The sequence below is a fragment of the Schistocerca nitens genome, chromosome 1 (assembly GCF_023898315.1).
Source record: "Schistocerca nitens isolate TAMUIC-IGC-003100 chromosome 1, iqSchNite1.1, whole genome shotgun sequence".
Lineage (NCBI taxonomy): Eukaryota > Metazoa > Arthropoda > Insecta > Orthoptera > Acrididae > Schistocerca > Schistocerca nitens.
In genome coordinates, this window is record NC_064614.1 from 637,214,077 (window position 1) to 637,240,469 (window position 26,393).

Sequence of the window (26,393 nt, forward strand, 5' to 3'; positions counted from 1 at the left end):
AACATCAATGCAACACGTGCCTTTTGCAGCCAAGCAAGTCCACTATTGCTGAACATTGTATTTCTTCTGGACATTCAATGGAGTATGAGAAAACAATCATTTTGTCCACAGCAACGTCTTTCTGGGACTCCATTATTAAAGAATCCATAAAAATATGACTGGCGGAAAATCTGTTGAACGGTGACAGTGGCCACCAGCTGGACAGTGCATGGAATTCCATCATCTTCATGGTGCTCTAATTGAAGACGAGAGACTGTGCCGACGGCCGCAGCAAACAGCAACACAGAGGGTGACTGAGTTCCGCCTTCCCACCAGCGAGGGTGCTGCCAGCGGGTAGTGTGGTCCATCTATAAAGTTTTCAACACATGCACAGAATAGTTACAGTGCGCTATATATTGCAGAACGGAGGAAGTTTTCAGCAGTCTACGACAGCTCACCTGAAGGTGACTGGCAGGTGCCGAGTTGAAATATCATGTGAGGTATCGAATGACGACCGGCTGCAAGCCGAAAATTTCTTTGAACAGGGAATCAGTTGCCCTCTGCCAGCTCCACATTGGCCATACGTGGCTAATGCATGGTTACCTCCTCTGTCGCGAGGACCCACCTCAGTGTCCCTGTGGCTCACAAATGATGGTTATCCACCTCTTGCTGGACTGCCCACTTTTAGCCGCTCTGCGGCAGACTTTTAACTTTCCCAGCATCCTACCTTTGGTGTTGGGCGGCGATGCCCCAACAGCAACTTTAGTTTTATGTTTTATTTGTGAGGGTGAGTTTTATCATTTGATCTATGTTTTAGTGCATGTCCTGTGTTCTCCACCCTAGTACTTTTAGGGTTGAGGTATTAATGTGTTGCATAGTGGCTGGATTCTCCTTTGTATTCTCATGGTCAGTCAGCCAAGGTAATCTGCTCTCTTTATTTTGATCTCTTCTACATGTTTCTTGCGTCTCTCTGTGGTTTTCTTGTCCGATTTTGTGCATTTTAGTGTTGGTTGCCCTGTTGCCATTCTTGTGGTTTTCTCCTTTCTTCCAGCTGTGTTTTGTATGTCTCGATTATTTTACTCCCATCCTTGTGGAATTATTTTAATTGGAACAAGGGAGGGATGACCCAGCAGTTTGTTCCCCCCCCCCTCCCCCCCTCCCCCTTCCTTTAAACCAACCAACCAACCAGCCATTAACACCTCTGTGTATTGAGGGACAATGTATGTCTTCAGGGTGGGAGGGCAATTACAGAAATTTTATGAGGGGAAGTACCTGCTTAGTTGGTTATGCACACTCCATCTTCCATTGGCCAAGGCTGGAGCAACATGTTTGTCCTAGAATTAAAGCTCCAGCCTAAAAATTCTGGGATTAATTTGAGAAGAAAAAAGAGAAGATTGTATTTTATTGTTCATTGATTGTCTGACCTGGAGTCATGAGTTCACTGTAGTGTTCCTGTTGAAAGAACTGTTTATCATTAGCAAGTAATGATATTATACTTGAAGATCATATGCCACATGTATGTTAAGAAAGTCATCATATGCATTTCTGAAGTTTTAGATATTGTGTTAAATTATTTAACCTGCAGTATTTTAAGAAGAAATCCATAAATTTAACCAATTGTGGTTGAAAATATTTGAAACAAATAACCATCAGTGTAAGGAACATTACAAATGCCAAAAGTCAACCAAAAATCGGAAATTGCTGTAGTCAACATATTTAACAACATATCAGAAATTATAATTCATCAGTTGGGGTTACGGGTTCCTCATACAGGAAAAACACTCAAAAAATATCACTTATGAACATCCTAAAGTGATTAACACCGTACTAAAATTATGTTGGATATACACTTCATATGTGTGGCATTAAACCAATAAGCCAAAGGACAGAATGTCTTCCAAGCCTAGTAACTGTGGTCTAATGGCAGCATATGGTTAATCGTGTACTACCAGAGGAAGACAGTTGGACTAAAATGTAGTACATTTATTTAAAGTAGCTATGGAAAATTTATGAAATGAAGTACTTATAACTGACAAAAAACTCAACTAAATTCCTTGTTAGAAAACAATTTATGAGACATTAAGTGTTATATTTGAAAAAAATAAATTCCAAAGGAAGTCACTGAACAGCTAAAATGGCAACACACACAACCAAGTTATATTACTGTTAATAAAAGACATATACCAGGAAAAATTCCATTGATAAGGCAATTCATAAGAGGAAATGACCATTTGATGGTAAGAACTGTAGTAGAATTATAGACAAAAAAATAAAGGATTTAAAATGATAATAAATAAATAACAGACTATATGTTGAGCAGTGGATTACTATAAACATAAATGATCCCAAAAAAATGTAAACACATTAATACTAAACACTGCAGTTGTTTTTACTGTGTCCTGAAATGACCATCTACTAATGGAAAATAAGACTTTTCTAAAACTTAGATGAGCATGAGCTTAACTAATTGTTAACATTGGAAGACTTTATAAGTATGCTGATCTCTGTCAGTCAGGTTCTTTGGAAATCTCATTCTCTTGGTGTCCAGTTAATAGTTGCTGGGTACTATGGGAAAATTTTAAATTACTTTTCACATCATCATAAGACTAGGTTTTCAGTTTTATGTTAATATTTTATTTTTACTGACCATTTTAATGAGGAACAGCTTTTATATTGTAAGCTCAGATTTGTTATACTTCAGATCATCAAACTCACGTAGACTATGATCAATCCAAACAAACGAGTGGCAGTTATGCACGGTTCATACTCAGTATTTGTCCTGTTAAAGCATTACCCAAATGACTGATCTTGACAAAAGCTGTATGGTGACTGAATAAACATTAATCTATGAAAGTACAATCAGAAATGACTGACATGTAACATTAACTAATGAATGTTTGATGTGAACTGTGGCACTGCTTAATTAAAGCTATGTACGGGCTGACCACATACTACTAAATTTTCTGTATCTTAGGTTGGTAAAGACTCACTCTGGCTTTGTTTATGTACCCTATTTAAAGATTTGTGCAGGACAGTTATCATACACTGAAGCTCCAAAGAAACTGGTACAGGCATGCGTGTTCAAATACGGAGATATATAGACAGGCAGAATACGGCACTGTTGTTGGCAATGCCTATATAAGACAACAAGTGTCTCAGTTGTCACATTGGTTATAGCTGCTATAGTGGCAGGTTATCAAGATACAAGTGAGTGTTATAATTGGCACATGAGCGATGAGACACAGCATCTGTGAGATGGCTATGAAGGGGGATTTTCCCATTTGACCATTTCACAAGTGTACCATGAATATCAGGAATCTGATAAAACATCAAATCTCTAAGATCACTGCAGCCGGAAAAAGATCCTGCAAGTACAGGACCAACAATGACTGAAGAGAATCATTCAACGTGACACAACCCCTCCACAAATTGCTGCAGATTTCAATGCTGGGCCATCAACAAGTGTCAGCATGCAAACCATTCAACATAATATTATCGATAAGGGCTTTCAGAGCCGAAGGTCCACTCGTGTACCCTTGATGACTGTACAACACAAAGCTTTATGCCTGGCCTGGGCCCGTCAACACCGAGATTTGATTGTTGATGACTGGAAATATGTTGCCTGGTGAGACAAGTCTCATTTCAAAGTGTATGGAGTGGATGGACATGTATGGATATGGAGACACCGTATGAATCCATGGGCTCTGCACATCAGCAGGGGACTGTTCAAGCTGGTGGAGGCTCTGAAAAGGTGTGGGGCACATGCAGTTGGGACCCCTGATACATGTAGATATGACTCTGTCAGGTGACACATAAATAAGCATCCTGTCTGATCACCTGCATCCATTCATGTCCATTGTGCATTCCAACAGACTTGGTCAATTCCAGCAGGACAATGTAAAGATGGCGGCGATTGAGAAGTTTAGTGAATTTGTGCCTCCAGCTATTTCGAATTTTCAAATGTTATCCGGCATCAATAGCAAGAAGATGATGAACAAAAGTGCTTCGCAAAGTTTCAAGTCTAGCGCCACGCAAAAAACTCGCAGTGAAAAATCATCCAGATCAAAATGTAAGTGTGTAACATGTGAAGTTCATCCTGACAAAGCAAAACTAGTTGAAACTATTAATTCGTTGCAAGAAATTGTGCGCAGATCCTTGGCAGAAAACAAAGTGTTAGCTGATAGACTCAAATGTCTTGAAAATGATCATAGAAAACCAAAAACCACCAAGCAGGGCGTAAGTGAATTCGACAGAAATAAAGTGTACAGTGACCGAAGATTCCATCGCCATTTCAAGTTTTCCAACACATTCTGGGTGTACCGGTAACGCTAACCATAGCACAATCATTTCGTCGTCTTTAGTAATAAATTCTCCTGCCGTGCTCCAAAAAACGGTAGGCCTATCTACAAAAGATCAAATCGTGCACCATCTGACAGAAAAGCCTGTTATTAAGCAAAATGTGGAACCTCGCCAGCCAAAACCGTCACTCGTAAACAGAAGCAAGGTAAATTCAACATTGAAGACAACAGTTAATTTAACGAACACCACAAATGCAGCAACAAGAATAAACGTATGTTTAATGGGTGATAGTCATCTTAGAGGCCTTGCACACGAAATAAAAAGCATTAACAGTGAAGTAAATGCTTCAGGTTTTATTCAACCTGCCGCCCGTCTTGACCAAGTGATTTCAACTGTAAACAATATCTCTCGAAAGACAGTGAAGGAAGACTTCATTGCAATATGTGGTGGTGCAAATGACGTCGCACACAACGATGGTTTGCATGCTGTTAATGCCCTAAAATCTGCCCTAAACCATCTAAATGACTCAAACGTCATTGTTCTCAATATTCCACACAGGTATAACTTGCCTCAATTCTCGTGTGTAAACAGGGCAGTAGCATATACAAACAGTCAATATGCAGAAATTTGCAACCGTTACGCAAATGTACATATGGTTAATGTGCAACATTTTAGTAGAGATCTTTACACCACTCACGGCCTTCACCTCAATCAGCGCGGAAAAAGTCACTTAGAGTCCATTATTTCTGAAATCATCGTAAATGCAAGGAACAACGTATACTCAAAATACACACATTCGAAGAATGAGTGCTCCACGACACAAGAAGACTGCAGGAATGGGTATAGAGAGATGACATTGGACAAATGGCTGCTGAAAACATCAGGTAAAGCTGATTCTTCCCAGGCTCCCAGCACATGGAAACAGACCAACTTGAATAAATGGGCAGTGAAAAATACCAAACCCACTCTGTCAACTGATATTTCTTTTTTAGGGATAAATGTATAAGTGGTTCTGGTAGGGAGACACGTCCATCAAGCGTTCAACAATCCAAACTCACTTTCAAATTAATTCAGCAGAACTTTCAAAGTCTTGGCAATAAGCACAACGAGTTGGATACCATTGCAGCAATTGATAACCCTGATGTTTTAGTTATAAGTGAACACTGGTACACGGATGAGCTAATTAGTGTATGTAAGCCACTTTCCATGAACTTTTGCTCTGCCTTCAGTAGAAGAGAGAAACGTGGTGGTGGGGTAGCTATCTTTGCAGCCAGTGGTAGTAATTATAGTGTAATAGATGTAAGTGCTTTCAGCATTGAGGGTGTAATAGAACTAGCAGCAATTAATTATAAGTGGGGGAAAGAGAACTTAATTATTATAGGCCTATACAGACCTCCATCTGGTAGCCTAGATAGTTTCTTTTATGTTCTTAATGACCTGCTTGTTGACATTGACAGTAAACACTGCAATAAAAATGGCTGGGTTAACATAATACTAACTGGAGATATAAACATTGACTTGCTGTCCAATGACTCTGTATCTAAAAAACTAATGCTAATACTAGCTCAATTTAACTTAACATTTCTGATAAACGAGCCCACTAGAGAGGTGAATAGTGTAAAATCATGCATTGACAACATTATAACTAACATGTCCCACTTTATGTGCAGTGAATCAGTTCTGAAGCTTGCCATTTCTGACCACCACGCAGTACAGGTATTGATAGAAGCTGAAAATCTTCATGTCATTAGAAAAGAGAAACAATATGTGACAAAAAGAATGACCAATGATGACAGTGTTAAAGATTTCAACAGTTTGCTAAAAAGCTTACAATGGGGTGAAGAAAACAGCATTACTTTCAGTGAATTTTCATCAGATTTTTATTATTGCTTCAATGTCTCATGTCCAGAAATGACCTTTACAGTAAATGACTGCAAAAAGATACAAAAAAATAACTGGATAAATCATGAAGTAAAAACAGCTAGAGAGAAATTTAGACTTTTCCAATATGCAATGATAAATAATAACAATAATAATAGACTAAAGGTAGAATTTAAGAACTATCAGGATTACTATAAAGATCTTCTGCTAGAAACTAAAAGTAAATATGTAGCCACAATGTTAAGAAACTCTACTAACACAGGTTTAGCTGTTTGGAAAGTAATAAATAGCTTTAGGGATTGTAAGGACAGATCAACAAGTGATTTTACTATAAACCATAAAGGGCATATCATGAAATGTCAATGTCAGATTGCAAATGTTTTTAATGAGTACTTTTCTTCTGTTGGAAAATCTGTCAATGACCATTTTAAGAATCTTCAGCATAGATATAGGGGCATTCCAATCAAACAAAGTATATACTTGGCCCCAACCAATAACAAGGAAGTCAAAAACATAGTAATGTCATTAAAAAATACAAAATCAGCAGGCTATGGTGGATTGTCTGTCAGTATACTGAAAAGATGCATAGATAACATATCTGATGCCATGGCCACAGCAATAAATGATGTAATTGCATCAGGTTGTTTCCCAAATAGTCTAAAGACAGCACAAATAACCCAGATTCACAAGAAAGGTGATAAATCTAAAATCGAAAACTACCGCCCCATCTCAATCTTACCTGCATTTTCTAAGGTAGTTGAGAAAGTTATTTACACTAGACTAATGACATTCCTGAGTCAACACAATTTAATATTTGAAAATCAGAATGGCTTTATGAAAAACAAGTCAACATCAGTAGCAGCAGCACAATTAATAGACAAAATAATTACGGCCATAGAGAACAGGGAGTATGTAACTGGAGTGTTCCTTCATCTAGAAAAAGCTTTTGATTGTGTCAACATCACCATATTACTGGACAAGCTGTGGAACCTGGGTATCAGAGGAACTGGTTATGAGCTAATAAAATCGAATATGAGCAATAGAAAACAATTTGTCTTGCTTAAAACAAACAGTGGGTCTTACAAATCTAAAATTACAGACATCAAATATGGAGTGGCTCAAGGTTCTGTCTTGGGACCCCTTCTTTTCTTGATTTATGTTAATGATATACAGTATTGTTCTTCTAACTGTACAAAAATATTGTATGGAGATGACACATCAATAGTGTGTAAACACAAAGACTATGAGAGTCTGGAGGTAGAGTGCAACAGTGTAACTAATGAAATAGTCAAGTATTTTAACGAAAGCCATCTAAATGTAAGTGCTTCAAAGACTGCAATGATGGAATTTAAGACAAGGAAACAAATAGAATTTGACATGAAATTATCCATAGAAAATGCCATTGTAAAAAAGGAAAAATGGACAAAGTTCTTGGGAATTACAATCCAGGACAGCCTCAAATGGGACATGCATATTGATTCCTTAGCATGTAAGCTGTCGAAGAATGTGTTTGCTATAAATATGATTAGCAAATATTGTAAGGACATGGGTGTACTAAAAACTGCTTATCATGCCCTATTCTCATCAAACTTAAACTATGCTGTAGAAATATGGGGTGCAACAACTCAAGCCAACCTAAGTACATTATTAATACTACAGAAAAAAGTTATCAGAATTATTTGTGGTGCCAAACCTCGAGAATCATGTCGGAATCTGTTCCCAAAATTAGGTGTGCTTACTATTATAGGTGTGTACATATTGAAAGTTATATTGCTTGTGAAAACAATAAATCCAAATTTCATCTGTGACCTGCACCAATATGATACAAGGCAAAAGTTCAGATACCATGTAAATAGCCACAGAACAGCTTTATATGAAAAAAATGCACTTCATGCTGGGCTGAAGCTAGCCAATGCCCTACCAAAAAGTCTCACAACCCTTCCAACTAACAAATTAAAAGATCAGCTAAAAAGAATTCTAATTGAAAACCCTTTTTATTCCCTAGACGAGTATTATATCTGTATGAAAAGTGTTTCATAAGTATGTCAAGCTCATAGTTTTAAGTAACCTACAACTAATATAATGTTGATAAAAACAATATTTGTAATATCGTGATTGTATAATACCAGACATAAAATCAATCAAAATATAAAATTTATTAATACAAACAAATCTTTAGTTTGTAATTTATAAACTGACGTATTCAGAAGAATAATCTGTATGATGTCCTGAAACTGTATTATTTCTAGGGATTGTATTTGATTATTCGACGTTGAATAAATATTATTATTATTATTATTATTATTATTATTATTATTATTATTACACATCCGGAATTGCTACAGATTGGCTCCAGCGACACTCCTCTGAGTTTAAACACATCTGCTGGCCACCAAACTCCCCAGACATGACCATTATTGAGCGCATCTGGGGTGCCTTGCAATGTGCTGGTCAGAAGAGATCTCCACCCCCTCGTACTCTCACATATTTATGGACAGCCTTGCAGGATTCATGGTGTCAGTTCCCTCCAGCACTACTTCAGACATTAGTCGAGTCCATGCCATGTCATGTTGTGGGACTTCTGCATGCTTGTGGGGACCCTATAAGATATTAGGCAGGTGTACCAGTGTATTTGGCTCTTCAGTGGAAAATGTTAAAATACTAAGTTATTACTTTTTAAGTAGCAACATAAAAGACAGAGAAGAACAGACTGCACATATTCACTACCCAGATAAGTTATTTTGATTAAAAATTGGTTAATATGCTCAAAATGGTAAAAATGATGGGGTATATTTCAGGTAGCGAAATTTTGGGCATGCACTTGTATCTCTGAGATTTAGAAAGTGAACTCATGCCAAGAATATTCTGAAAACTTACAATTTCTAACTAAAATATTTCATACAGTGACATGTTATTCCAGTAAAATTAGCAATAAATTTTTGGAAACAGACAAATTAGCACTACAATACTACGGAACCAAATTTCCAAAATTATCACTGTCTAAAATTCAAACATTCTGGAAAATATACATTACTGAATAATATACATTACTGAATAAGTTCAGTTACACTGTTTTCAGAAAAGACATGATGGTCTTTAGAAGCAGCGAATGAAGGTTTTTGGGTAATGTAGTTAGACGTGAAACAAACTATTACTGCTGGGGTCAAATTTCAAAGTTCTAGTGGTTCTAGTGAATCATAAATTTTTAACATTTCTTTAAATAAAATGTTTCTTAATGAACTACTTACAACATTTTTCTTAGCAGCCCAGAAATTATACATTTATAATGAAGTTTTCAAAAATATACTTTATATAAGAATTTGATTTGAAAATCTCATGTCTGTATAGTATGTGTACTGCATCTGGAATAGAGAGAGAAAAATAAATGATGTATTTTAGGAGTGGTATTACCGCAAGCATAGCTATTTCACCTTGATATCTACATCTACATTTGCATACATACTCCAAAAGCCACCGTGTTGTGCATGGCAGAGGGAACTACTAGATTTTAACCTTTCCTTTTCCACTCGCAAATAAAGTGATGAAGAAATGACTGTTTATATACCTCTGTATGAGCCCTAATTTCTCATACCTTATCTTCGTCGTCCTTGCATGCAGTGTATGTTGGTGGCAATAGAATTTTTGGCAGTCAGCTTCAAATGCCTGTTCTCTAAATTTTCTCAGTAATGTTTGTTGAAAAGAACATAGCCTTCCCTCCAGGTACTCCCATTGGAGTTCCCAAAGCATCTCTGTAACACTTACATGTTGTTCAAATCTACTGGCAACAAATCTGGCAGCCCACCTCTTAGTTGCTTTGATGTCTTCCTTCAATCGGACCTGTACAACTCCAAACACTCAAGCAGTACTTGATAACAGGTCGCACTAGCACCCTATATGCAGTCTCATTAACAGGTAAACCACTCTTTCCTAAAATTCTCCCAATAAACAATAGTAGACCATTAGCTTTCCCTACCACAGTTCTGACATGCTCGTTCCATCTCATATTGCTGTGCAACATTATGCCCAGATATTTAAACAATGTGGCTGCATCTGAACATTACAGGTTTGATCTTCCTACTCATCTGCATCAACTTATGTTTTTCCCCATATAGGGCTAGGTGTCATTCACCACACCAACTGGAAATTTTATTTAAGTTGTCTTTCATCATCCTACAGTAACTCAACTTCTACATCTAACTGTACACTATGTCATTATTACCAAATGATTTCAGAGTGCTGCCCACCCTGTCTGCCGAATCATTTATGTACATGGGGAACACCTGCCTGGGGCACTTATGATGAGACCCTTGTCTTTTATGAACATTTGCTGCCGAGGCCAACATACTGCTTTCTATTATTTAAGAAGTCTTCAAGTCACTCAGATATCTGTGACTTATTCCATATGCTTGTACCTTCGTTAAGAGCCTACAGTGGGGCATCATGTCAAAAGCTTTCTAGAAATCTGGATTCTGTCTGTTGTCCTTAATCCATAGTTCTCAGTGTATCATGTGAAAAAAGGCTAAATTGAGTTTCGTATGAGTGATGCTTTCTAAAACCATGCTGATTCATGGACATAAGGTACTCAGACTCAAGAAATTTTTTTATATTCGAACTGAGAATATGTTCAAGGATTCTGCAGTAAACAGACGGTAGGTATATTGGACTGTAATTTTCCATTTCCGTTCTTTTACCTTTCTTATATACTGGAGTCCCCTGCACTTTTTTCCAATCACCTGGGACTTTGTGCTGCGTGAGAGATTCATGGTAAATGCCAGTTAGGTAAGGAACCAATGCTGTAGGATACTCTTTGTGAAATCGATCTGGGATTCCATCCAGACCTGGTGATGTATTTGCTTTCAAATCTTTCAGTTGCTTCTCTACGCCAGGGTTGCTTATTACCATGTCGTCCATATGGGTGTCTGCCCGATGGTCAAATGACAGTATGTTTGTATGATTCTCCCGCGTGAACAATTTTTTGAACATTAAATTTAAAACTTCAGCTTTTGTTATGCTATCTTCGACTGCTTTACCAGACATATCAACAAGGGACTGAATAGGAGCCTTAGACCCACTTAGCAATTTTATTTAAGACCAGAATTTTCTTGGTTCTTTGTCAGATGTTTTGCTAAAGTGTGTTGGTGGTAGTTGTTGTATGCTTTGTGCATTGATCTTTGTGCAGACACATGAGTCTCTACTGAGTGCAACAGCCTCTATTTCCTCAGCATCCTCCAGATTTTGGTATTAAATGGTACTCAGTGATGTCAGTTCACAGTCTTAAGTGTGATGTTAATAACTGCTTATCTGCTGTATCTAGCAGAATAACCTTCCTAGCCTTCTAGACTGATTTATTAACTTTCATAATCATAGTTTCTATAATGACATTGTGATCACTACCCCCATTTTTATACTGATATTATTGATAAGCTCCAGCCTATTTGTAACCACAGGTTCTAAGATATTTCCATTGCATGTGGACTTCTGAGCTAGCTGCTCAAGACAGTTTTCAGAAAATGTGTTCAAAAGTATTTTGCATGACTGTCTGTCTGCTTCTGTGGATCCATAGATATCCCAGTCTTTACGTGGTAGGTTCAAGTCACCTCCAAGTAGTATTGCATGATCTGGGTATCTACATGCTATTGACTGTAGGTTTTCTTTGACTGACTCTGAACTGTCACAGCAGAATCAGGGGGCCGATAGAAACATCCAGCTTTTAACTTGGTTTCACATGCACCTATTATAAGCAACCAGATGACTTCACTGTCACACTCAACTTTGACCTCGAAAGAGAAAATATTTTTGTCAACTGCAATAAACACTCCCCCTCCTATGGCCTCTAATCTATCTTTCCAATAAATGTTCCATGACTTGCTAAATATCTCAGAGCTTTCCACTTCAGGTTTCAGCCAGCATTCAGTCCCAATAACAATTTGGGCATTGGAACTTTCCTGGAGGGCAGTAAATTTGGGAACTTTATTACAAATAAAATGCCGTTTGACTTCACTTGCTGCATATCGACTGACGAGTGTACTTCAGAGCACCTCAAACTACTGCCTAGCCTAAGAAACTCCCATGTGCACTCCAAAAGTACTGTGCTATTTGAGTAGCTGCTTCCACTGCAGCTGTGCAGATGTGGAAATGAGGTGACAGACTAAATATTTCTGGGATTTCACCTGGGTTGGTAAGTCCATTTTTCCATACACTATTTCAGTGAGTGATCTAGCCAGCTTTATGGGATCATTCGACTGATGGTCTCATATGTGCACACTGCCTTAACTCCAGTCTGCTCCAAGTCAAAGCAGTGAGAACATGGTACAGTTAAGACCTTGTTGAAAACCATAGTGGTACCTGAGTCAGGAACTGACATTCGACAAGGAGTCAGGATCCAATAATTCCATAAACATTTCAACAACATTTGAAATTCAAGAGAAAATTCTAAACTGAAGAGAACCATAACACCCATCAGAAAAAGGGTAGGGATGCAGCATCGAAAAGAGCCAATCTAGTTTGAATGACCAGAAGCCTCGACACTACTTTCAGACTATTAATTAAAAGCATTGTCTTCATATCAGTGGATGAGAGCTACGTACAGGGAATTTTCAGCAATATTAAAAAATGATGCAGTGAACTGAGAGTGGTGTTCTTAGATCCTAGTAGACATTTAAGTTCAAATTATCTGGCCTGAGGTGGCTTACATTAGCGATGAGTAAAACCACTTGGTTAAAATTGATACTGGTGTTTTAGTTCTGAATAACCAGTATTTTTCGGTATGTGTTTGGTCTTGGCTACAACTGGTGTTTGTTTTTTATTTTTTACTAATGACTGCCTTAAAAAACCAGAATATCAAATAGCCATAGCAACAGTGCCATAATTTTTTTGTTTTTAAATGACCTTTTTTGAAAAATTAGTAATTTTTATTTGTGAAATTCCCATTGCTTTTAAACATTGTGTTGTTATAGAAAATAGGAAAAGCAATCAGTGCTGTTTTAATAACAATAGTGACAGAAATGAGCAATAAACACATGTCATAATAATTGGTACAGCATTGCTGAGACTATAATGTACCTCTTACCATGTGGCATGGCCTATTGGATGGTACACATGTACATGCAGTGTGGGAGACTTGCCCCACCCTTTCTATATGATAGTTTGACACTGTTGTCATCAGACATTAGTTGTATTACAGTAGGGCAACATCCCTAGTTTGGAAGTATTTTGTGTTCCATGGTGCCAGTGAAGTACAATGCTCCATTTCCCTTAAAAGATTAAGAACTGTAGGAGTCACAACAGACTTGTGAAATTGTATATGGAGAAAACTTATAAGTCAATAATTCATTTGCAGTTTACAATAAAAACTCAACATAGGTGATTATTGCCTGTGTCTACATACTGTATCTTTGTCTGCTTGTAGCCCTTGATAATGAACAAATTAACATGAAAAATAGAGTTCTTCAACCTCAGTTTTGACCCTTCACCACTGATTAATCCTAATGTCCAAACAGTAGTATAGGTCTTAATTGGAGGAGCAAATTTCTGAGAGTGTACACTTGGAGCACAACATTGTGTCGATTACAATATGATTTTTGAGCAGAGCTTCAAAAAATTAGAATTAATAGGAGAATACTGGCAGTTTTTTGTAATATTCAGTGATTTACCACTTTTTGTGAAAAGCAGCAGATGGTGAACAGATTAAGTTTTCTTTTTATTTGCCAATTTAATTTAGTATTGTGACTGTATTTATGCTAAAACTGAGTTATAATTTTTCAATCTTTGTTCAATTTTTATGTCATTACAGAAATTAACAGGAGTAAAAAATAAAAAATTGGTTGTGTCAGAAACCAGTTATTTTGAGCAGTTTTAACACTCAGGTTAAACTGGCATTTAAAAGAAAGGAAAAAAAAAATATAACTGAAAACTGGAATGTTTTAGCTATAATCGCCATCCATGGTTTACATCTTGATAAATTATGCTCAAAATCTTTAGTAACATGCTTACAGATAATTGTCTACCTGAGAAGTAGTGATGGGGGTAATAAAACATATGATGCAATAAAAAAGTCTTTGCCAAGTTTTTAACATCAGTTTCATTTTCAGTTTCTCATCTCTAGATTCACAAATGTGTTCTTCCAACCTACAATGTGTATTTGTAACCTGAGTGATTAAGCTGGTTAACTCAAATTGTGTTTCTGAAGTCGAAGTCTCTGTTGTTTCTTTTGTCTCTGAGGCCAGATTTCCTATTTTCTGGTTTAGTACCATTTTCCACAAAGGCCAGTCCTCCATGTCCACTACGTTATCTTCTGAAATGTTTGCTATTTATTTTGAACTCAAAATTGTCATCTGTGTTATATACAGTTATCATAATCAATCAGTCACATTGGCATAGTTTGTATACAGTACGATACACTTTCACTGTCTGTCAGCGTGAATTGCACTCACCGAATATATCTTTGTTTATGTAAGCTAACTCATGGTGTAGACAGCAACTTACCATTCACTGCAGTTTTGCCCAGCTGCCACCACCTGTTTCCGACACACAGATCTCACTGCTAAGTCAGCTGACAGACAGACCCCCCCCCCACTTCCTCCTTCCTCTCCTCCACCAGAATGCATTGCTTGTCATTGGTGATGCCCGGCAGCTACCACGAATAGGCAATTATCTGAGTGATGTCGACCCCTCCTAGCTGCAGCTACCTAGAATTCTAAATACCTCTTGCAACAGCATTCTGCACTCCTCTGCAAACTCTGTGTCACGTGGTCATGGCCTGCAACATTGGCTGTCCCTGCTGCCCTCACCAGGATGTAATGTTTTATCGTTGACAGCACTCAGTTACCACATCTGCACACTGCATCTTATAATCATTGTCTACTAGTAAAAAAATCTCTCTCTCTTCTAGTGAGCTTCATTTCCAAGTATCCATGTTCACACATCAGTGAATCAGTCACCATGTGCAGCGCTGTTCCCCTCTTTAAATAGGTAACAACACCAGTGTGTGCTATAGTTAAAGTTATGACAACTTTCAAGAACATGTGGTAAATACTAAATCTTGAACTTACCAGTCTTTTTTTTTTCCAGGGGTGTGCAACAGTGAAATTTTGAATTAACTCAAAGAATTATTTTGATTAACTTTCTGCAAGTTGGGAAGTTGAGAGAGATGAAAATTCAGTTTTGTGCATCTCAAACATTGATAAAACTCCTTGGATTTCCTCAAATTGCACTAGTTGCCTAATATCTCTTCTGGCAACTCTCAATATATTGATTGGTGCTAAGCTTTAATATTCAATGACCTTCGAAAATTCATCAATGAAATTTGGTCCTCAAATCAATCATCACATGATGGTGACAGACTAAAAAATTCATACACATCTTTATCACATTCCAACATGTCAATATTTTTGATTGAGAAACACATAAACTTTCACAGTTATTGATGTAAATTTTCACATCAGGAGGGCAAGAGCAGCCAGCTCATGGTCACTGGTGGCAGAGGTAGGGAATATGCTACCGACTGCAAGCTGTGGTGCCTTTCCTCTACACGAACCAGAATACAAACAGAATATTGAGTATACAATTCATACATTTTTTTGTTACAACAACAATATTTAACACTAATGCCATTCAGTATAGTTCACCATATCAGTATGATATTGACTCACCTACCAACAGAGGGGTAGGACATGGCGTAACTGTCAGGACCTTCTCGTCACACCACATCCACCACTCCCAGAACAAATGGCACTACTGTGCTATTGCTGCTGGTGCAGCAGATTCATGACCATGTGGCAAGGATGAGATGGCCACCGGTGTCCCACCACAGTGAACATCCAGTCTTCAAGCTCCACCCAGATACTGTCCGGGCTCCTCTACAACACCCTAATACTAGGTTGCACCAAGTACTATGACATGATGATGACACTATAGACATCTTGCAAAATGGAAAAAAGCATCTGGATGTCCATTGAAAGAGTGAAGCCAGCATAGATCTTACCATCACCAATGCTCGACAATGCTTCTTCGGTTGAGGAGGGGTGAGTTTCAAAGAGCCTACACACAAACTGTGAAGTCCACATCAAGATGCAAGAGCACCATGGAACAGCTGGTCACGCTTTGCACTCACATCAACACACCAACTGGCCTTCCATATAAGAGCCAGATTAAAAATCAAATTCAAGTATCCCTACATCCCAGTTGCTCTGCACTTTAGAAGGGGGGGGGGGGGGGGGTTAGTGGATTTTGGAGAAAGACTTTTATCCTTGCTGCTTTAGAACTGTTACTTCTGAGTGTGTGGGCGTAAATGGTGATGCTCATGATTGCAGACAAAGTGCAGTTGACATGAACAAGATGGCATGCAACAAATATTTGGCATGATCGTATGCTCATGATGCTTCTGTAATTGCTGGAGCTTGTTATCTTGTTGTGTCCATTTTTCTGTCATCTCTCAGTGTCAGAAGTTCTAAAACTGCAATCTCTTGTTGCAGCTATTGGATCTCATCACCAATGTTTTGTAAAAAGCCCTTTTCATCTGCCATGTCCAAAAACTGTAATGCAAAGACTGTTATTGTGCATTAAACTGTATCTGTTTTTGAGGTCATCAGTTATGTAAGACAGAAATGAAACCTACATATGTATCACAACATTTCTTTTTCTGGATCACAGTCAGAGGTAATGGTTCCATATCAGCTTACTCCAAAAGCTGCTACACTGGCAAGGAATGAACTGTCATTTCACTGATCAGTTTTTCATTCCCACAGATCCCTTCATGAAGAAGAATCTCAATGGCTGTGTCATGATTCAAGAAAATTTATATGATCAAATAATAAAGTAACACCAGATATATTGAATACCATAATTTTTGAACATTTGCATTCCTTGCATTTCGTATATTTGTGTTAGAATGACTTCCTTCCACTTTAATGAACTGGGTTGATGACATAAATAGAGACTGAATAGAATTTGTAGTTCTGTTTATGAGAATCTGTCTCCTCCTAGTTTTATACCCTCTTTGGGGAAGGATCATGGAAAATAAATGTTGTGAAATATGGTGGACAGTCAAAAAGTTCCCTGGATTTCATTATAACTATTTATTACCACAATATAGGTACACATTTACTTTCAAAACAGGATCCTTCAGCACGCACACACACACACACACACACACACACACACACACACACACACACAATTTTTCAATCACTCCTGCCATTGCTGGAAACAACAATAAAAACTCCTTTTTTGTATCCTGTGAAGTTCATTTGTAATGTTAGTGGAAAAATGAAACTTTAAGTATCTTTTTGATATTGGCTAAAAGCCAGAAATCTGTCAGTGCTAAATCCCTTGAGTAGGGAGGCTGGTAGAGGAGTGGAATATTTGTTTCTGTGAGCCACATCCCCACAATAAGTGATGTGTGGGAGGGAGCACTGTTGTGATGCAGCGTCCATCATCCTTGCAGTATGTTTTCTTCAGATTGCCTCCCTCGGTGGTTTCAAAACCTGCATGTAGAAAGGGCCATTAACAGTAGATGATACAAATTCACAGTGCACCTCACCTTCATTGTCAAAAACACAATGAGCATCACTTTTGTTTTGAATTTGACATGATGTGCTTCGTGCCATCCTGATGACTGCATTTTTTGATCTGGATTGTCTGTGTACACTCAGGTCTCATCACCACCAATGATCGTGTGAAGATATGTTGAGCCCTCTGTGCTTTTGGTCATAGTCAACAAACAAGTTTCCATTTGATCTGAATTCAGTACCCAAAGGAACAACTTTGCACTGACATGTTTCATCTTAAAATCATGTGATAGGATTATGTGTCTGGATCCATGAGAGATATGCAGTTCTTGTGCCAGCTTGTCAAGAGTCAATTATCAGTATGATCTGACTAACCATTTCACTTGCTCGACCAATTCTTCATTTCTGAACGTTGATTGTCTTACACTGTGGTGCTCATCTTTCAGTGATCCCTGTCCACCAAAAATTTCTCGAAAACCTCTTGTAAATGGTTGTTTTCTTTAAAGCAGCATCCCCATAAACTGCATGTAAGGCAAACAAAGTCTCTGCACCAGATTTCCTCAATCTGCACTTGAATTTGATGTTCAGCCTTTGCTTGAACTATGACACTGCTTACAAATTATTGCAGAGTAGTCAAGAGTAATTAATCAGCCTAATAAAAGGGCAGCAAAACAGTTACATTGAATTTCTTGAAACTTTTTGACTGCCCCTCATATATGTGTCTTTCATTTCTGGTCAACAGATCCACAGATCATAATGAATGAATGACTGCATAATGAATGCAGAGAAATGTAAACTCTGTAAAAATTGTAGGTAGATATTGGAGTAATTGATCTTTGGTTTTTAATTACTTAGCATTTCCATTGCAATTGATATTAAAAATATATATGTATGCATTCATGGTAGTTTACTTTGCATGCTGTTAAATAAGTAATTATTTTTACTAGCACCCACAACCAGTGAACATATAATGATTGTGGCTACATAAGATTCACTCCAAACATTACTCCAATTTTATTGCAGCAATGGAAAACTTGCCATCGAATGATGCTGGTATGGTAATATTGTGTGTGGCAATGAAAATACCATCTTTCTGTTGAAAAAATATAAAGATATGGTTTTAGTATGACAAATATTAGCAACAAGGTGATGAAGTATCATTCAGTTTTGGGATCACTTGGCAGCGAAGTTGCTGATCTAATTTTGTTTCTAAACCATTGTCAGCTTTCTCATATACAGATTTAAAGACATGTCTTCCCACAGAATTGGAAGACAAAAAAATTAAAAAATTACTAACAGAAGTAGTACTAGGAGGCAAACTGCCATCTACTTTGCTCGAGAGATTTGTGCAATTGCCAGAATGGAAGTAAATGATGGCTTTTTAAGAATGATATTTCTTCAGCGACTACCAACCAATGCGTGTTCTGTACTAGTAGCTAGTCAAGATGTAAGCCTCAATGCAGTGACTTCTATTGCTGATAAAATCATAGAGAGTATGGTGACAATCATTTCATACATAGTGCTGAAACTGTTTCATCTCTAACTCAACATGACAGACTTCCCAATCTGAAAAGATAGCATTTAGAACTAACAACCCAGATTCAAAAACTATGAACTGGGACATGATCAAGAAGCAGATGAAATCACTCCAGATGTTTGCAGTACTTGAATTTCAGGAGATGGTATCTTGATATTTGTTGTCCTCAAAGCTACCGGGATAGTCCTCTCCATCTTGTTCCAAAGAAAGATGGAACTTGGTGGCCTGTGGAGATTATAAAGCTTTAAATACTCTCACATTGCCAGACCATGATAAAATACCACATTTACAAGATTTCATCTGACGACAATCTAAGAGAAAGATATCTCAGAAACTGGTCTTACTACCATATTCCTTTTGTGCAGGATGTGCATGAAACAACTGTTATCACACCATTTGGACTTCAAATTTTTGAAGATGCCAGCTGATCTACGCAATGCAGAGCAAACATTCTATTGATATACTTGTAGCATTTTGAATGATTTACCTTTTATGTATTCCTATTTAGATGATATTCTCATTGGTTCAGCATGAGATGGAGAACATATATTGCATCTGCAACAACTTCTTGAATAACTGAATAACCTTAAAATTAATGTTTGGAAATGGATTTTTGGAAAGAAAGAGGTATCATTCTAGAGTAATCATGTGTCACATTAAGGGATTTCACCATTAGAAGGAAAAGCAAAAATAATTAAGGACTTCCCTCATCCTAAAACTGTGGTAGGAATACGCTGTTTTTTAGGACTGATGAGTTTCTGCAGACATATGTTAGTGCATACTACAGAAATCCATAAGCTCTGTTTAAAAGGTGCAGGAACACCAGAAGGAAGGATAATCACCCTATTAAATGGACTGATGAAGCAGACAAATCGATCAAGAATTTAAAAGAAGAATTAGCTAATACAACTTAGCTCACTTATGTCTGAACAGATTTTTCCTTAATTTTGATGACTGATGCATCAGACTGTCTTATGGGTGCTTCTTTACTTCAATTGCAACACCTGAACTTTTGTGTTTTTCTCCCGGTCTCTCACTGACACATAATGTAGTACCTATAATCATGAGTTAGTGGCAGGCTCTTTTGCAGTCAAATACTTTTGTTATATTCTGGAAGGCAGAGAATTAACAACATTCACAGAACACAAACAATTAACATTTGCCTTTAAAAAGTGCCCATAAAAAGCAACACCCAGGCAACTACACCATGTGGAATTTCTCATTCAGCTCTCCACAAATATTTGATACCTTCATGAAGGAAAGAACATTCTTTCTGGTACACATTCCGGAGTGACAGACATCATTTTGCCAACCAGTATTTCATTTCAAAAATTGCAAAAGCATGAAGCAGTGACTCAGAACTCATCAAAGTGAAGAATTCAGACAATATTGTTGCCTGGTCGATTGAAGGTACTTTGTGATAATTTTACAAGTAAACTCAAACCATACATTCCTCCATTCCTCTGTCAAGAAGTCTTCCATACATTACACGACTTGGCTTAACCTGGTATCAAGGGCACAGAAGACTTGATTCAAGAAGACTTCTTGGTCCTCATTGAAACAAGATGTAAACCTATGGGCAAAGCAGGTGTTCACTGCCAATGAGCAAAGCTTCAAGAATGTACGAGCTTGTGGAACTTTCTGTGAAGCTGTATATTTGATCTACCTTGCTCTCAGGGTGTCACGTCTCATTTCATAATGACGGACAGGTTTACACATTCGCCAGAGGAAGTTCCATTGAAGAACATCTCTGCAGAAAGTGTTGCCAGGACTCTCTTATTATCATGGATCACATGTTTTGGAGTCCCAAAACTGGTCACCACCAACTGAGGACAACAGTTTGAGTGTCAACTGTTGACTCACCTCTCAGTGACCCAAGGTACACACCACATCAAGACGACTGCCTACCATCCAGTGCCAAACTGCAGAGTTGGATCATGGCATAGCACCATCAAAACATCATTGAGAGCCCAACTTCCAGATGACTGGATTGGCAACTTACGAACAGTTTTAGTTGGTCTCTGTGTTTGTGTGTGCATTTTCTTTTGATGGCTGTATTGTTCAAAGTGTGTTTTATTTGTGTCGGTGATACATGACAGGTTTTGGGGTCAGATGTACATTACTTCTGTTTTTAACATTTACATGTGTTTCCTAAATCTTAAATGTTTATGAATCATTTTTTACCAACCTTTGTTCGTATCATCTGTCTGCCCATTTAATTTCTTTGATTAAATACATGTTTAAATGTAAGCAGTACTAAATGTCTCCCCTCTTTTAATTTGTTATTTGCTTTAAAAACCAAACCATTGCTCACCTTCATTTTTAAGCTACCGTGGTGATGTAATGAGTTAATTAGATTGATACTGTATGTGAGAGCTCCAAGATATTGAAGCTATTTTAATTCTACAAATGAGACATTGGAGAAACACCAGATAGTTAGTAAAACTATACCTATGGACATCTGTAATTGCAAGCAAACTTTGACCTGAAGTTTTCTGATTTGTAGGGCTACCCTGGACAGAAAGGTGAAAAGGGTGACAAGGGAGAATCGGTAAGTAAATAAATTGTGTACAATAAATTCACTTGAAAAACTGTCCAAATATGGTCTAACACCATGGCTGTGACTATACTAAAAATAGTTTTATGATGTTTATTACATCACACTTGAGAGTATATTGATAATCTTGATTAGATTTATGATATTCTTTTCAAAAATCTCTTAAATTTTTGAAAGTGGTTTTAATGCAATGTATAATTTCACTGGAAATTTATTCCCAGTTATGAGGCTTTTATTGCATTTATTTTGGTCATAGAAAGTGTTTCATAATACATTCTTAATTAATGAGTTCAGCTCATTTATGAAATTTATTTAGTTTTACATGTACCCTCCTCGCAGAAACTTTATAATATGGATCAGTGTAGTGTGTACAGAAACCACTAAAGCACATATTTAGATTTATTACGTATGTGTGTTCTGACTTTTTAAATGAAATAATATAATTTCAGATGAGAAAAATGTCATTGTAAGATATTATGCCTTCTCTGTACAGTTAATATAGTGAAAAAGAGATTAATGTAATTCTAATTGAAATATTTATAGTATTTCATGAGAAAACTTATGGTTTCCACAACAAATATGTATTTATGTTTTGATGGTAAATATGCAATAGCCATGTTATAATGATCAACTTACTTTAATATGTACTGCTTTTCTTTGTAATATCTTTGGTCAGACAGTTTTCTTCCTGCTGATGTGTGGGGCTTACTGTCAGAGTGTTTCAAAAATTTAATTTATGGATTCAGTCCCAGTGAACTGACTGAGGTTTTATAGTGTGGCATTAGTAACACATAAGAAGGCAATTACAGTGGGGCATAAAACTAACAGTGGTGAAATAGGAACTAAAAAAATATAGAGGACCTCTATTTGATGGCACAAATCCAGCAAATGGAAATTTAGAACTGAAACTCTCTTTTATGTGCATAAGGATTGAGCTTTATTGAAATTCCTTACAAAGAAAGATGACAGCATGCACAGATAAAGGCTCGGCTGGGAGTATGCCAAGGAACTTCCTTTGACATGTGGAAATTATGAACTAAATTTTTCAGTGGAAAATGCTAATCAACTTTCAACAGGTAATGAATTGTTAACAGTTAAGTTTAATGCTAATTTTAATAATCTCCTAAATCAGTTTTTGAAGCTTATAACAATTAAGAAGCTGATATTGTTTGCAATTTGTTGTTAACAGTGTTTCAGAATATGAAGCTTTTGTTAAGGCTTAGAAGACTAAATGAAGTGAGCAATTAAAACTTAGTTTTATAAATGGCAGACTGTTAGAAGAGGAAATAAAACACAATCATTCTAGAAACAGAAAGACATTATTAAATATTTTTTGAAAACATTGTTGGAGAAAGTCAGCAGCCACAATGTAATATTTGAAATTAATTATAAAACAGTCTTGATCACATGGCATGTTTATTAAAAGGCGACTGGTTTTGATCATCATATGATTACCTTCAGATCTTCAACCATATTGATGGGCAATGGCTGTGCATAGACCAGGAACTGCTGAATGACGATAGTCAACTGCAGTTGGTTCAGCAGTTCCTGCTCCATGCACAGCCATTTCCATCAATATGGTTGAATGTCTGAAGATGATCATTTGTATATTGAAACAGTCAGCATTTAATAAACATAGCTTTTCATAAACATGGCTTTTCTAATTAATTTCGAAAAGGTTAGTAAATGAAGTGTCATCATTTACAGCACTTATTTTGTACCAAATGTTGAGAAAGCTCAAAGGAAAAAGTACATTAAAAGGTATATTTGATGGAAAAAATAAATTGTGACCTAAATACATTTAAAAATATAATAAAAACAACATAGATTGCATAAAATATTTTATTTATGGCCAGTTTCGAACAGTGGCTAATAATCCTCAGACCATTGCTAAATGGAGTAATATGAAAGTTATTAGAGGATAAATAAAGATAAATACAACAGTAAAAGACTATAACAATGACATAAGTGAAAGGACAGATACCTTTTCTGACTGCTGGGGTTGGTGGCATGTAACATGAACAGCTCTTGGCTGGTGTGAAGAGCAGCTGTTGAATGACATGAAGTTGCCACTGCATAAATGGTGAGAAGTCTGCCCACCATGATAGCCAGTGGCTGTCAAATATGAATAAAATTAATCATATTTGATGGTCCCTGGCTATCGCTAATATAATGCTGGAGGCAATGGACAGAGCTCTAGCTATTTATACCACAGCAACTGCATGTCATGCAGCAGATGCTTTTCACAGCTTAGAGCAGTTACAATTGAGTTGACAGACGTTGATGCCTGAGAATTGCAGTTGGCTATGTGCATTTGATTGTGGTTGTATATCAACCAATAAAGTTACATGATTTTGTAAATGTCTCAGTGTTGTCACAGTTCTGCAGACAGCTACGGTTTTCACATGCAGCTGAAAGCTGGCAGAAATGCTGCAACCTGTCAGCAATTTTCTTACAATGTCTCAGCTATAGTGCTCCATGCCACTAACTCCAGCAGTCAGAAAGGGTATCTCTTCCTTCGCTTCTGTTGTAGTTATATGGTATTTTTACTGTTGTGTTTATTTTCATGTGTCCTCTAACAACTTTCATGTTACTCCCTTTACAGAATTTGTGATGGCCTGAGGATGATCAGCCACTGATTAAAACTGGTCACCATTTTTTAAAATAAAATATTTTATGTGGTCTAGACTATTTTTATTGAATTCTTAATTGTTTATGATAGCTGATGTTTCCTGATCTAAATGTATTTTACAGTGATACAGAACACCAACTGCACGGTTAAATGATGATGGCATCCTCTTGTATAAAATAATGAAAGAGGAAGCCACCTGGTAGAATTTTGCACAGAGCATAAGTTAATCATAGCTAACACTTGGTTCAAGAATCATAAAAGAAGGTTGTATACATGGAAGAGGCCTGAAGATACTGAAAGGTTTCAGATAGATTATATAATGGAAAGACAGAGATTTAGGAACTAGGTTTTAAATTGTAAGACATTTCCAGGGGCAGACGTGGACTCTGACCACAATCTATTGGTTATGAACTGTAGATTAAAACTGAAGAAACTACCAAAAGGGAGGAATTTCAGGAGATGGGATCTGGATAAACTGACACAACTAGAGATTGTAGAGAGTTTCAGGGATAGCATTAGGGAACAATTGAAAAGAATGGGGGAAGAAATACAGTAGAAGAAGAATGAGTAGCTTTGAGAGATGAAATAGTGAAGGCAGCAGAGGATCAAGTATGTAAAAAGACGAGGGCTAATAGAAATCCTTGGGTAACAGAAGAGATATTGAATTTAATTGATAAAAGGAGGAAATATAAAAATGCTGTAAATGAAGCAGGCAAAAAGGGATACAAATGTCTCAAAAATGAGATTGACAGGAAGTGCAAAATGGCTAAGCAGGGATGGCTAGAAGACAAATGTAAGGATGTAGAGGCACATATCAGTAGGGGTAAGATAGATACTGCATGTTGTTGTTGTTGTTGTTGTGGTCTTCAGTCCTGAGACAGGTTTAATGCAGCTCTCCATGTTACTCTATCCTGTGCAAGCTTCTTCATCTCCCAGTACCTACTGCAGATACTGCAAACAGGAAAATTAAAGAGACCTTTGGAGAAAAGAGAACCACTTGTATGAATATCAAGAGCTCAGATGGAAACCCAGTTCTAAGCAAAGAAGGGGAAGCAGAAAGGTGGAAGGAGTATATAGAGGGACTATACAAGGGCGATGTTCTTGAGGACAATATTATGGAAATGGGAGAGGATGTAGGTGAAGAGGAAATGGGAAATATGATACTGCTTGAAGAGTTTGACAGCACACTGAAAGACCTAAGTCGAAGCAAGGCCCCGGGAGTAGACAACATTCCATTAGAACTACCGATAGCCTTGGGAGGGCAGGCCTGACAAAACTCTACCATCTGGTGAGCAAGATGTATGAGACAGGCGAAATACCCTCAGACTTCAAGAAGAATATAATAATTTCAATTCCAAAGAAAGCAGGTGTTGACAGATGTGAAAATTACTGAACTATCAGTTTAATAAGCCACAGCTGCAAAATACTGATTCGAATTCTTTACAGAAGAATGGAAAAATTGGTAGAAGCCAACCTCGGGGAAGATCAGTTTGGATTCCATAGAAATGTTGGAACACGTGAGGCAATACTGACCCTAAACTTATCATAGAAAATAGATTAAGGAAAGGCAAACCTACATTTCTAGCATTTGTAGACTTAGAGAAAGCTTTTCGCAATGTTGACTGGAATACTCTTTCAAATTATGAAGGTGGGAGGGGTAATATACGGGGAGCGAAAGGCTATTTACAATTTGTACAGAAACCAGATGGCAGTTATAAGAGTCGAGGGACATGAAAGGGAAGCAGTGGTTGGGAAGGGAGTAAGACAGGGTTGTAGCCTGTCCCCGATGTTATTCAATCTGTATATTGAGCAAGCAGTAAAGAAAACAAAAGAAAAATTTGGAGTTGGAGTTAAAATCCATGGAGAAGAAATAAAAACTTTGAGATTCACCGATGATATTGTAATTCTGTCAGAGACAGCAAAGGACCTGGAAGAGCAGCTGAATAGAATAGACAGTGTCTTGAAAGGAGGATATAAGATGAACATCAACAAAAGCAAAAT

At 37.2% G+C, this 26,393-nt stretch overlaps 1 protein-coding gene across 1 annotated transcript in view; it reads left to right on the forward strand.

Moving 5' to 3' along the window:
- Positions 1–26,393, forward strand: part of LOC126192064 (collagen alpha chain CG42342-like) — a 660,839-nt gene that overhangs the window by 260,202 nt on the left and 374,244 nt on the right. Inside the window, exon 14 of the mRNA XM_049932580.1 lies at positions 21,710–21,754. Within this exon, the coding sequence (XP_049788537.1) occupies positions 21,710–21,754 (45 nt within the window). The remainder of the gene's footprint in view (positions 1–21,709; positions 21,755–26,393) is intronic.